General features: G+C 34.1%; 3 protein-coding genes across 3 annotated transcripts in view; 1 reads left to right on the top strand and 2 right to left on the bottom strand.

Moving 5' to 3' along the window:
• LOAG_18252 (hypothetical protein) overlaps positions 1-6,065 on the bottom strand; it is an 8,884-nt gene extending 2,819 nt beyond the window's left edge. Inside the window, exons 1-8 of the mRNA XM_020450916.1 lie at positions 5,993-6,065; positions 5,678-5,802; positions 4,880-4,991; positions 3,857-3,920; positions 3,388-3,604; positions 2,807-2,988; positions 2,308-2,470; positions 977-1,222 (exon numbers count right to left, since the gene is read on the bottom strand). Of these exons, the coding sequence (XP_020305352.1) occupies positions 977-1,222; positions 2,308-2,470; positions 2,807-2,988; positions 3,388-3,604; positions 3,857-3,920; positions 4,880-4,991; positions 5,678-5,802; positions 5,993-6,005 (1,122 nt within the window). The 5' untranslated portion in view covers positions 6,006-6,065. The remainder of the gene's footprint in view (positions 1-976; positions 1,223-2,307; positions 2,471-2,806; positions 2,989-3,387; positions 3,605-3,856; positions 3,921-4,879; positions 4,992-5,677; positions 5,803-5,992) is intronic.
• A 416-nt stretch (positions 6,066-6,481) lies between these two features.
• Positions 6,482-8,199, top strand: LOAG_08988 (hypothetical protein; the record flags this gene model as incomplete). Its single annotated transcript, XM_003144517.1, has 2 exons — positions 6,482-6,562; positions 7,981-8,199. 2 exons carry the CDS (start codon positions 6,482-6,484, stop codon positions 8,197-8,199), a joined length of 300 nt encoding a protein of 99 aa, XP_003144565.1.
• Positions 8,200-10,231: 2,032 nt separating this feature from the next.
• On the bottom strand, positions 10,232-11,137 carry LOAG_08987 (hypothetical protein; the record flags this gene model as incomplete). The annotated part of the gene is made up of 3 exons (XM_003144516.1): positions 10,232-10,303; positions 10,675-10,817; positions 11,002-11,137. The coding sequence occupies 3 exons, from the start codon at positions 11,135-11,137 to the stop codon at positions 10,232-10,234; spliced, it is 351 nt and encodes a 116-aa protein (XP_003144564.1).
• Positions 11,138-11,328: the final 191 nt, after the last annotated feature.

The raw sequence follows: 11,328 nt of genomic DNA, 5'->3' as shown, positions 1-11,328 counted from the left end.
GTTAACGTTACTTACTTACTACTACTATATATATATATATATATATATATATATATATATATATATATATATATATATATATATTAATAAATTAGTCTATATTGCTGATTCCTACACTGGTTAAACGTCTGGTCAAACGTTTCATGAGAATGATCAGCTCTTCAGTTATTACGTAATAACTTAGTGCAACCTCACACGAAACATAGGGTTCATTTGGAGCAATCCATTACAAGAAATTTCCCATGGTTTCCATTGCAATTTGGAAAAAAAAGGTAAATGTCGCAAATTTGATCCTGACGTTACGCTTAAGGTCGGACATGATTGAGTCTAATTCTATTAATACTAAATTACTACGCAATAAAAAAATAAAATAAAGAAGTAGGAAAAAAGTGAACTGAGTATACAAATGCTGTGCATATAAGAAATCAAAAATTTTTGTCAAACAACCAAAAAAGTCGGTCGAAAGATATTATTTAATAATTACTCGCTAATCTAACAATAAAACGAAATGTTGAAGTCCTACATAAAGTAAGTGAAAGGTGGAGCTTCTGATCAAACTTCATAAACAATAGCAGTAGTGTAGAAAAGAAACCAAGAATCTCCTTCCTCAATTTATCTTGCGAAATGTGAAAATTTAAGCGAAATTGACAAATCTAATCTTCAACTCATTTGACAAATCTAATCATCAACTCATTTAATGAGTTGAATAATGTTGAGGCTTTAATAAATAAAATTATGATACGCGTTTTAAGTTCCTAGAAAAAACAATCCTTTTTTTAAATGGCTAGAGTATTACTTGAAACACAGAAAGCCCCTTGAAACTTTGCGGTCAGCTATATATAGCGCAGTACTAAAAGGTAAAAAAGCAACTGAGCAGAATCTGTGCAATCTAAACATTGTTTGTGCTTTTCAAAGGTAATTGTCTTAATTTAATCCAACTTCATAACTTCAAAACGGGTTCAAAGTCTATGCTTACTTCAGTGCGTACCACTCTCACAGGCCGTGAAGGTGGTGTACGTGACAGTGTATGCGTTGGTATAAATGCCCTGTTATCATTGTAGTAGTGTACCAGTTCCTTCTTCTCCAGTACTAACTCCTCTTTCAGCTCGTTCCTATTCGGATCACCAGGTTTTGCCTTCGATAGATCTTTTGGTTTGTTTGCTGCCTTTAACTTACCACTTCGATCTTCATTTTCCCGTGAATCTTCTTCAGCAAGAAGTTTCTAGAATTGACAAGTTCTTTTGATAAATATTAACATACAAAAAAGTCCTTTCAAACAAAAGAACCTGAAAAATAAAGAGAAAAACATGAAACCACAATTACAAATTATTCCTTACTATCCAAGTTTTATTACCCTAAATCGTTCAGAGTTTAAACTGATGACCTTAATGTTACTGCCTTTACTTTTACTATTTGATTGTTTCAACGAATATTGCCGGTAATCTTTTGTAACTGTAACGATGCAATTATTAGTTCCAATCAGAAAACAAATTAACTGATGAATGATGCTGACCGCCTAAAGTATATTTCCTCTCGGCCCGTACTTGACTAGTTCTGCTTACCACCATAGAAAAAACAGTCCTAATTTTTGTTTTAGTCTAAAAAGTTTTAAAGACTACAGCAATTACAACAAAATATCCACTAAACGAGTTTAGGTACAATATATTATTATATCAGGAACACAAAATGCGACTCATTTGGTTGCTTGGCAACAAAATGGGAAAAAAGGAAAGAAGTAACTAAAACGATAAAACGACACTTTTTAAAACACCTCCGCATAGTTTTCCAAAGTACTCACTACAATTTTTGTCCCACATTATATTTTAATCAATGCTCTCACGATGATCTCTCATCTCCCCTCAAAACCTATCGCAGTTTCCACCACTTCAAGTGATAACACTGCACAATTAAAAGATCGCTTTTTTTCTGACAATAATTTTTTTTGATAGTAACCTAATCGGAAAATTAATTGCTTTTCGAAGGCCCAAAGCAGCTTTGCAAAAAAAAGAAAAAAATTATTTGCAAAGTCTTTTCACAAAAAATAGTACATATATTTGCTTCTGTGTTTCATTAAGGGAATGGTGGATAAATCAAGAAATGAATTTCTAAGTTCTCTTAAGAATCTCTCTTAAAAAAATGAAGATTTATACACTTTTTATAAATTTACCAAAGTTATGACTTATTTGTTTTTACCAACAAATATCGTAACCTCATACATTTGTTTCAAAACACTGCAGAAAATTCGATCCATTTAAATTGTTTAAAAATCTATGTTTGTGCAAAATTTCATGAGAAAGTTATACTAACCGCATAAGGTACCATCAATAATGATAAGCTGCTCAGCAGCACTGACCGTCCAAGAACAAAAACTTCTGAATCTGAAGTCGCCAAATTTAAGGCGTAATCCATCTGTGGGACTATACACTGTCCAAGCATTTCAAATGGTTCCCATGAGATCGCACTACATTTGCTGCAAATCAGAGTAATTAATATACACTACACCGAGCTGTACAGTAATTGTACATAATAAAATTGCATTAAATAGTTGGCTTTTATATGCAAGCGACGTCAATTACCGCATCCCGTCAGTTAAGAGAAAGCACACAAAATTAAGTTAAAACCTCCATAATTTAAGGAGGGATGAAGTGAAACTACTGTTATACCATTCAAAGATCTTTTGAAGCCAAATTCCCATTTTTTTTGTATCTCTTCAACGCTGTTTTTATACGTTCTCACCCTTTCAGATCTTAATTTTTCTTATCTCATAAAAAATGGAAAATACGAAAAAAGACTGTGCAAAACGAACCGGTCGGTAAGTGTAAGTAGAGCCGAGCCACCATTATGAAAAGTAACTTCTCTGAGTGTACCATCCGCCGGATTACTTTGTGAGACGCATTCCTCAGTATCAATGTCCCAAAAACGCACTAATCGGTCCTCAGATCCAGTTGCCAACAAATATTCAGAGGGATGGAAGCATACATGCAATACCTATATTGGGAAAAATATGGACTAGGGGATCCGAGCAATTTGACACATCTAAGAATTTTCGGTATTAAATTGCTAAATGTTTTTTTCTTTTAACTGATAAGACGAATTTACTCTATGTTATCAAGTATTCAAACAAAAGTTGGAAAGGAGAGCTTTAATTTGTAAAATTGATTTTCGACAGACTTTCACATTCTCTTATCTAAAAAATTATTACCAGAAAATGAAAAGTAGCTGCAGTTCACCAAAATAGACCAGTCCTCAACGTGTTGCTCTTGGTTTACTTGCGTGCGAACTGAGCTCAGCTTTTTCGAATTAAGGCAAATTCCATTCCAATAACCAACATAACTACGTAAATTATCCGAAAACTTGAGATGAAAGTAAACCTAAAATTTAACTAACCTGAGATGAAGAAGGAAGAGATCTGTACTCTTTGACACGTGGATCCATCAAGTGCAAGTGATCAGAGCCTAGCGCTATGAAAGCGTCATTCGGGCTATAACATAAACAGTTGGTTGGACGATCAAAACGCCGCACTAGTACGTTAGCTGGATGCTGCCTTGTATCCCAAAGTGTTACTGTGCAGTCAGTAGCTGCTGATGCCCACATATATATGGACCTAAAATTAGTATAATTCAGTGAGCTTGACAACCGTCAACATTTGTTATCACTATTCCAGGTCGAGTTAAAGATCAGCCTTAAGGAAACGATAAGATTCAAAACTTTTACAAAATCGCTAATTTTTATGACCATCGTGAAATCCCTTAATTTCCGTTTCCTCTTCTGTTTTGACCACAATTTAGCCGAGAATAGGAACTTCAGACAGCTCAACCCAGACCTCATTTTTAGGTTGATTACAGACTCAACTGACCTGTTACTTTGAGTTATAGCATTAATCCGTCCCTTATGACCAACCAATGTCCGCATTTGGCGTCCTGAAATTCTACTTATAAAGTTTTTCCTCCTATAAGTGTCATTCACGTTATCGTAGACATTAAACTGCAGGATGAAATTAAGATTACGTACAAAAATTATGGTTTTAAATCATTCATAAAACTTAGAGCTCTATATAATTCAATGTGAAAGCGATAAGCATCTTAAGCAGCTATCCACTCAATTTATTTACTTATTTATTGATGGTTACACTAATGACATTAAACAATTTACTTCCGTTAAATACCGGTTGTCAAAGCATAAATTTTGAAATGACCGGCCTCTTTTTATATTTCGTTGCAGTAATTATTTATCAAACAATGTAACACTATGGTATAACTGATTATAAAAAAGGAATGGTTCAATCTACTTCCGAAAATGATATTGCCTCGGGCAAACAAAAATGCAACACCCTGAAAATTATGCATTTTGAATGGAGTCCTATTCTTGTAATAGGAAGTGGATGACTTGATGTCCAAGCTTGCAGTGGCCCGTTTCAACTGTTTTTAGTTGCTTTGTGTTACTCGTAATGCTTTTGGTGCTCATTGAATGTATATTAGTCTTTAAGCTACTCCATTTGACCCATGAGAATTTCATGTTTTATAATGGAGGCTAATATGCTGATTATTTTCACTTTTCCTATAAGCAGAAAAAAGATCCTTCACTGAAATGGAATATCCATCACTAATGTTTTATTTTTAAAAATGCTTTGTACAAATACATTTGGTTGTTGTTTTTATCCTTCAGCCAAATTAAATTTCAGCTTTAGAACATTAAAAATAGGAAAAGCACCAGTATTTTAATCCTATTCATTATACAGCTGAACCCTTTACCAAGCAGTAGTCTGCGTAAACCCTCAGAATGAATACCAAGAAGTTAATGTAGCAAATTTGCAACGAATACATCATTTCTCAAAATTCTACCATATTTGATTTTTTCACACAAAGAGTTATAAGTTCACCAGTTTCGAGATCCACGAGTTTAATGGCAGCTGAGGTTGCATATGCGAGATTTCGTTCATCATGTGCTAAGGAAATATAATTTGTGACTAAAGTTGATGAATCATCCGACTTCTGAAATCGAGAGTAGATGAAATTGGTGAGAGGATAACGAAGATTTAACCCTGAAAGTTCATAAAACATAGATGAGTCTTGAATTTCTGGCAGCGTGAGAATCACATCATCTCCCTTGTTGTGCAATGTATTAAATCTAAAACACTGTATAAAAAACAACTGACAACTTGTGCAGCAGTATTGTACACTTCTTTTTTATATTAAAGAAGAGCAGAGGTATTTACTACACTTCTGGACTGAAAATCAGTAACGGCTGAAAACCATCATCAATGGCATAAATTGTACTTCAGCATTTTCTCAGTATCATGTTTGGAATTTTTGAAATCAAAAAATCTCAGACAGCAAAAGTGGAATAACGAAACACTAGGTTTATCTATGAATTGACAGAATAAATGGACTGCTGCTGGATAAGCTCTTGTCATGTCATGGATCACAAAAATTAGCATAGTCTACGATTAGGAAACTAGCCTGTACAAAAGAAAGTAAGAATGCTGCATTGAAAAGATGCGATATTGTGTTGAAATGAATGATTTTTGGCCTCCGATAGGCAGACCAAAGCTTTGACACAGTATAGCGTATAATTCAAATCCTTCCTTATTCTTGTCAGATTTATCAACGTATTTTCACAGCACAGTCTCTGAATTTTACACTATTTCAGAACATTATCTTCCAATACTTTCGCTTACCAGGTGATCTTGTCCGGAAGTGGCGTTAAATGGATAGCACACTAGGGGCGGACAAGCGAACACATTCCTTGTTTGTACACCAATGACACCAATGGTTGCACTATCTTCATTTACTACTCTCTCAACTGAAATTAAACTCATCCTGTGTTTCTTTTTCACACTTTAACATTCTTAGTTTAGCTAACTCACAATAAATAAGCAGAAACATCCATGGAGTGACGAAAATGACGTTATGTGGATAACACAGTTTTATTGGCTGGTTATAATCATTTGTTCTACTGTGCTCAGAGAACTTCAAGAAAGTAATAAACATACAAAGTGACTGCATGTGCAGGAGCCCATCCGTCCAACTGTCGGATATCACCAATGAATAATGAACTACAATTTGTACATATTTGAAGTAAATAATTATTTTCAGATGTTTTTGGAAAACGTCAACAAGCAAACATATATATTTCGACAATATAAAATAGATGCGACTAAAAAATGATGCAAACGTTCACATACAATGCACTTCTAAAGAGTTCCTTTAAGAAATTTTTCACATTAATCACTTTCGCTTTTCGATTGGTTTGAAATCATATTTAATTTAATTTCAAACATTAAGCCCTAAAAAACTGGACAACGATGGACTATGCTATGGTATGATCAGTTAAATATAGCCAAATGAGTAGAAAACGCTTGTGAGAAGTGTGTACAAGAGCTAATCATCAGTTCGTTGAAAAAAAATTGCAGGAAAAAGAGAAAGAAACACTATAATAATGCATGATGTTGTCACAACTACTGCATGATACGAAAGAGCAGATGAATACGACGCAGACAGCAAAATCGGTGAGACAACAGGCAAATGATCAGTGTCATCGTCCTCAGATCTCTCACACTGGAGTTATTCGCATCTATTATGTGATATAGAATTTAGCGGTCTTGAAGTATGATCTTGAAGAATAACAAAGGCTCTGAAAAATATCAAAAGGCTCTGAAAAAAAAATATCTCCATAATCTCAATATTCACTTCAACTTCACCTTTCTGAATATCGAGACATAATCTCAACTTCCAGGCGATAAGAAACTCCTAACTTTTGACCCGAGATGTACGACTGTCATTTAATGCCGCGTCTCACATATCAAGTCATGTCGTACGCTGCAATACATAACTTTCTTGGAAAACATTCATGGCATCGACTATCAAACAATCCTGTTTGATCTAGTCTTAAATTAGAGTTAATAATCTGGTAATGGTTTACAATAGATGGCAGTGTTTTCCTCACTTGACCGAAAATTTCAAGAACTTACGTATACCCTGCTTTACACCATTCAAGTGATATGATTAAAATGCAGGGGTTAGGTTTTATGATCGTAACAATTAAAGATATGCTGTAGCCATCACAAGCAAAACTATTTCTTAACATTTAACATTCTAACCTTTGTCTTCAAATTTAAGTGAAAAAAATTGAAGTTTCTTTTGCAAACCGAACTTATCTAAACAGACCTGCTTCTGTTCTTTAAAACAGAACATAAAACGTGAATATCAAATAAACACAGTATCCGCTTTCAAGATAAGTCTTAGTGCGAATAAATAATGATCAGTCAGATCAATCAATGGTTATATCAAAGATAGATTTCATGAATACATATCTTTTGTTGAATTATTTATGCCTCCAGGCCACTTATAATGTGGGAAAAAAAAGAGTGAACTGACTACGATGTTTATAATACGGAACATAGAAAAGTAATTTGTTTGAGTTGTGGCTTGATCAAGTCTTCAAAATGGTACGTCCCGTGAATTCCTAAAGATGTACACGGATTTAAACCGCAAGGAAATAAATAACATTTTGTATGGAATTCCAATGTAAAAAGTTCTATTTTCTAATCTCTATGTCTTTCCCGCAAAATACTGGACAAATTCTGAGGGTTAAACAGCATTTGTCCTATTTAATATCGTTCCCAAAAAAAAGAAAAAAAATAAAAGACCGAAAAAATAAAACAAAGCTGGAAAATCTCAAAATGTTTTCAAGTTTAAGCCGTTGATGATAAGTTGCTCCAGCACTGAACCAATTTTCAGGGAAAAGTTGTTCAGGGAAAAGCTTGAAATTTGGCGAAAAATTCAGAAGTGACAGAATTTTTTGTACAAAAATGAAGTGACTGTCAGGAGATACTTTTAAATGAAGACCCAAGAAACAAATCAAACAAAAGTTCATTGCTCCACAAACAGCCTCAACAGTAATTGAATGAAAAGACAGAGCAGTGAAAACGTAAAACTGTAGTTAAACTGTAAACTGACAAACTACGGTTTGTCAATTTAGGGGTCCAGCAACGGTAATCTGTTGCTGGATTTTCGCGTGGAGTTGACCCAGCGTTTGGCAGCTCGCGGGCTGGACGCGGCTTTTCAACAAGTTTTTTCTATCCGCGAAGTCGCGGGAGAAGCCTGCCATCCTCACCGCTCTTCCCTTGCCTTAAATCAAAACTTTCCAATGTTGAAGTCCGTTGATCTTTATAACACAAGTTCATCACCTCAATATTAAATAGTGATGTAATTAAGGCCCTCCACATTTCAGTGAATCCATTACAATGTTTCATTTGCTGTTTTTTATGAAAGAATAATATACGTACACGGAAACGTATTGGATAGAATTAAGTTAAGTGTATTAGTTCAGTCCCCGAAAACCACTCCAATTTCTCATGTGGTCTTCTGGAAAAGTTGATTGCCCATCCCTGGTGTAAAGTCAGCATGACGGTCCTTTTGATTTTGTAACCATAACAGTTTGAAGTACTGACAGATTTTTTAAAAACCAGTTCGAGAAGCAGAAAAAAAGACGTGATTTGCAAATTAGACAAGACAAACAAAATTCCACAAATTTTGCGAAATTCATTTCACCGTTAAAATACGACGGTATAACATAAGAGGAAAAGATGGAATTTAAGCTCAGGAAACTGCAGCTCCTGAACCACTGCTACTTATATTATACCATTCTTCTTAGCAAATTCACCTATCTCTGAAGAAACTAGCATCTCTTGTAACTGTTTATACAGTAAAGTTAGGAATTTCTGAAAATTTCAAAATTAAATAATAGCAAATAAGTTACATTCCAACAAATTACGAAGTAAATGGCGAAGCCAAATGAGAAGACAGAGAGAGTCTTTAGTTGCAAACTTTGCAAGAATAAAACGAGGAAATGATATGTGGAAAGTAATTTACTGAATACGAACAAAACAAAACCAATACGTAGATCGCTGTCCATCGTTTTCTAGCGACTTATTTTTTTTTTTTTTCTTTTTTACATTCTACTACTTCACATACACAAAGGATGCAGCTTATAGTTAAAAAATTCATAAAATTGAGAATATGAAGAAGAAAACTGAGATATTGATTGGTGTCATCAAATCTATGTGTAATGTTCAGAGTATTAATACGATGTGCAAACTCTCAATAGCGATCGGAAGATGTAAACAATGAATATACGCTGGAGATGACGTAATTTAACGCAAAGGCGTTTGGGAAGAGAACTAAAGGTTTTAAAGGTAGATGTAGTATAACACCTTAAAAAGCCTTGGAGGAAAAACCTAACAGATATTCATTTTTATATTTTGAGAGCAAAATCTCTAAAAAAATCAACAAGATGTATTATTCAATCTTCCCCTTGAACAGAATGAAGATTGGAACTCAATTTGAAATTGAATCGAAATAAGTTTAGATAAACAAATCACAATATAACAGCACACTTCTTTGAGTCTCTAGCAATAGATTCCGGAAATGATTCTTCTCTCAATACACTAAGTCATATATATTAATTCATAAATTAAAATATTCATGAATCTAAAAGAGTAATAGAACCAAAATTCTCCAAAATTTTGTTAAACTTAAATCATGTAGAATTCATATAGTTCTTAATAGAAGCGAACATAATCCTAAAAAAATGAAAATCCGTAACAAAAATTGAAGGCGAGAACCATACTTGGAAATAGACAATTCAGCCAACAAAACGTATAAACACCGCTTTGCATTAGTGAGACAGGAGAAGAAAAGTCAAAGGATCGGATTTAAGCGGATTTGAAATTTGCAGAAATTCAAAACAATACAAACTAAACTGTAATACGGTGAAGATTAGACATTTATCTAACCTCTTTCTTATTCATCCTAATCTTTCGACTTGATAAAAGATTCCTAACAGCGGAATTTCGGAAGAGTCTTGAAGATTATACTAGAGATCGTAAAAATTTTAATTAAATAGTTTCTAGAGAGAAAAACTATTCAGAAAATACATATGCACAGTGCGAACACATATGCCACCCACTCATGAAAGTGGTGTTTAATCAAAAAAGATGGTAAGGTATGTCGGTACAGCAACATTTACTGAAGCGCTTTTTTCAAAGGCTTTCAAAGAGATTACTTTTTACAGGCTGTAATTTAAAAAGAAAATGTAACAAGTGAGCATAACATAGTAATCATTTTGAGAATAGAAAGATAACAAAAAAATGGAAGGTTTTATTTTGAAAGATAACAAACTATGGAGTTCATTTGCACAATGAACGACTGCTAGAGAAAAGTTTAAGGGGTTAACTCCAAAAGAAAATGAAAATGAATGAACCAAAGGGCCCAGTTGAATCTTTTGATTCATTTGGTCCCGTCTGGAAAAATCGATAGCTCATGTTGAATGTTCAAGCAAAATCCTGAAATTCAGTAAATGCACTCATTTTTGCTTATTTCTAGAGAAAACATAGATAAGTGGGAGAGTCATCAAATACTGCAAATATACCAAAAATGATGGAACTGATTTTGCTGATAGATAGTGGATGTGGATGACTTGCATTGGAACTATTACTTCTTGTCAGGGAAAGGGAATGGATGAAATTAGGAGAAACAATGAAAGGATTGAGAAAGGCTGCTACACAACATCAGTGTTAAGCCACGAAAACAACTGTAGGGAATCTAGAATGCTGAAGTAAATATCAGGGAGCAAAACTATGCCCATTATGCTTTTTGAGACCATAAAACGAACGGGAACAACAATAACAATAATGATATTTGCGTCTATCGGAGAGTCATCCCAGGTTGGAGACAGTCTGTTGCAATAGTTCTCAACACTGTCACCATTCTTCTCGCATACAGCTGATATTGATGATAACGAGGAAGCTGGATATGCTGAGTGCTTGTGTCAGGACACATTTATGATAGACATACACAGACACGCATAAATATATATACATATGCAAACATAATACACACACATATACATACATACATACATACATACATACATACATACATACATACATACATACATACATACATACATACATACATACATACATACATACATACATACATACATACATATATACATATATATATACATCAACTACATAACGCATGACACAGTAGCATATACGACGATGAGGAATTATTATTAACAGATCAGGCTTTCTGGATGGTGATAACACGGGTGGGGTGACAATGGCCATGGTAATGATGTCAGTTCATTGATAATAACTGAGGAAAATACCGAGAACTGCTAGTTGTATCGATAAGGCAGTACTACTAACACTTCTATAAGACCATATTGGTGACATAAGGCTTCATCATTTATTGAGAACAATCACAGATGGAGTTATTGAAGACTACGAGAAGGAGAGAGAGAGAGAGGGAGAGAGAG

Source organism: Loa loa (genome assembly GCF_000183805.2).
Source record: "Loa loa unplaced genomic scaffold supercont3.239, whole genome shotgun sequence".
NCBI lineage: Eukaryota > Metazoa > Nematoda > Chromadorea > Rhabditida > Onchocercidae > Loa > Loa loa.
The sequence above is the reverse complement of the archived record's forward strand: the minus strand, read 5'-3'. Positions and strand labels throughout refer to the sequence as shown.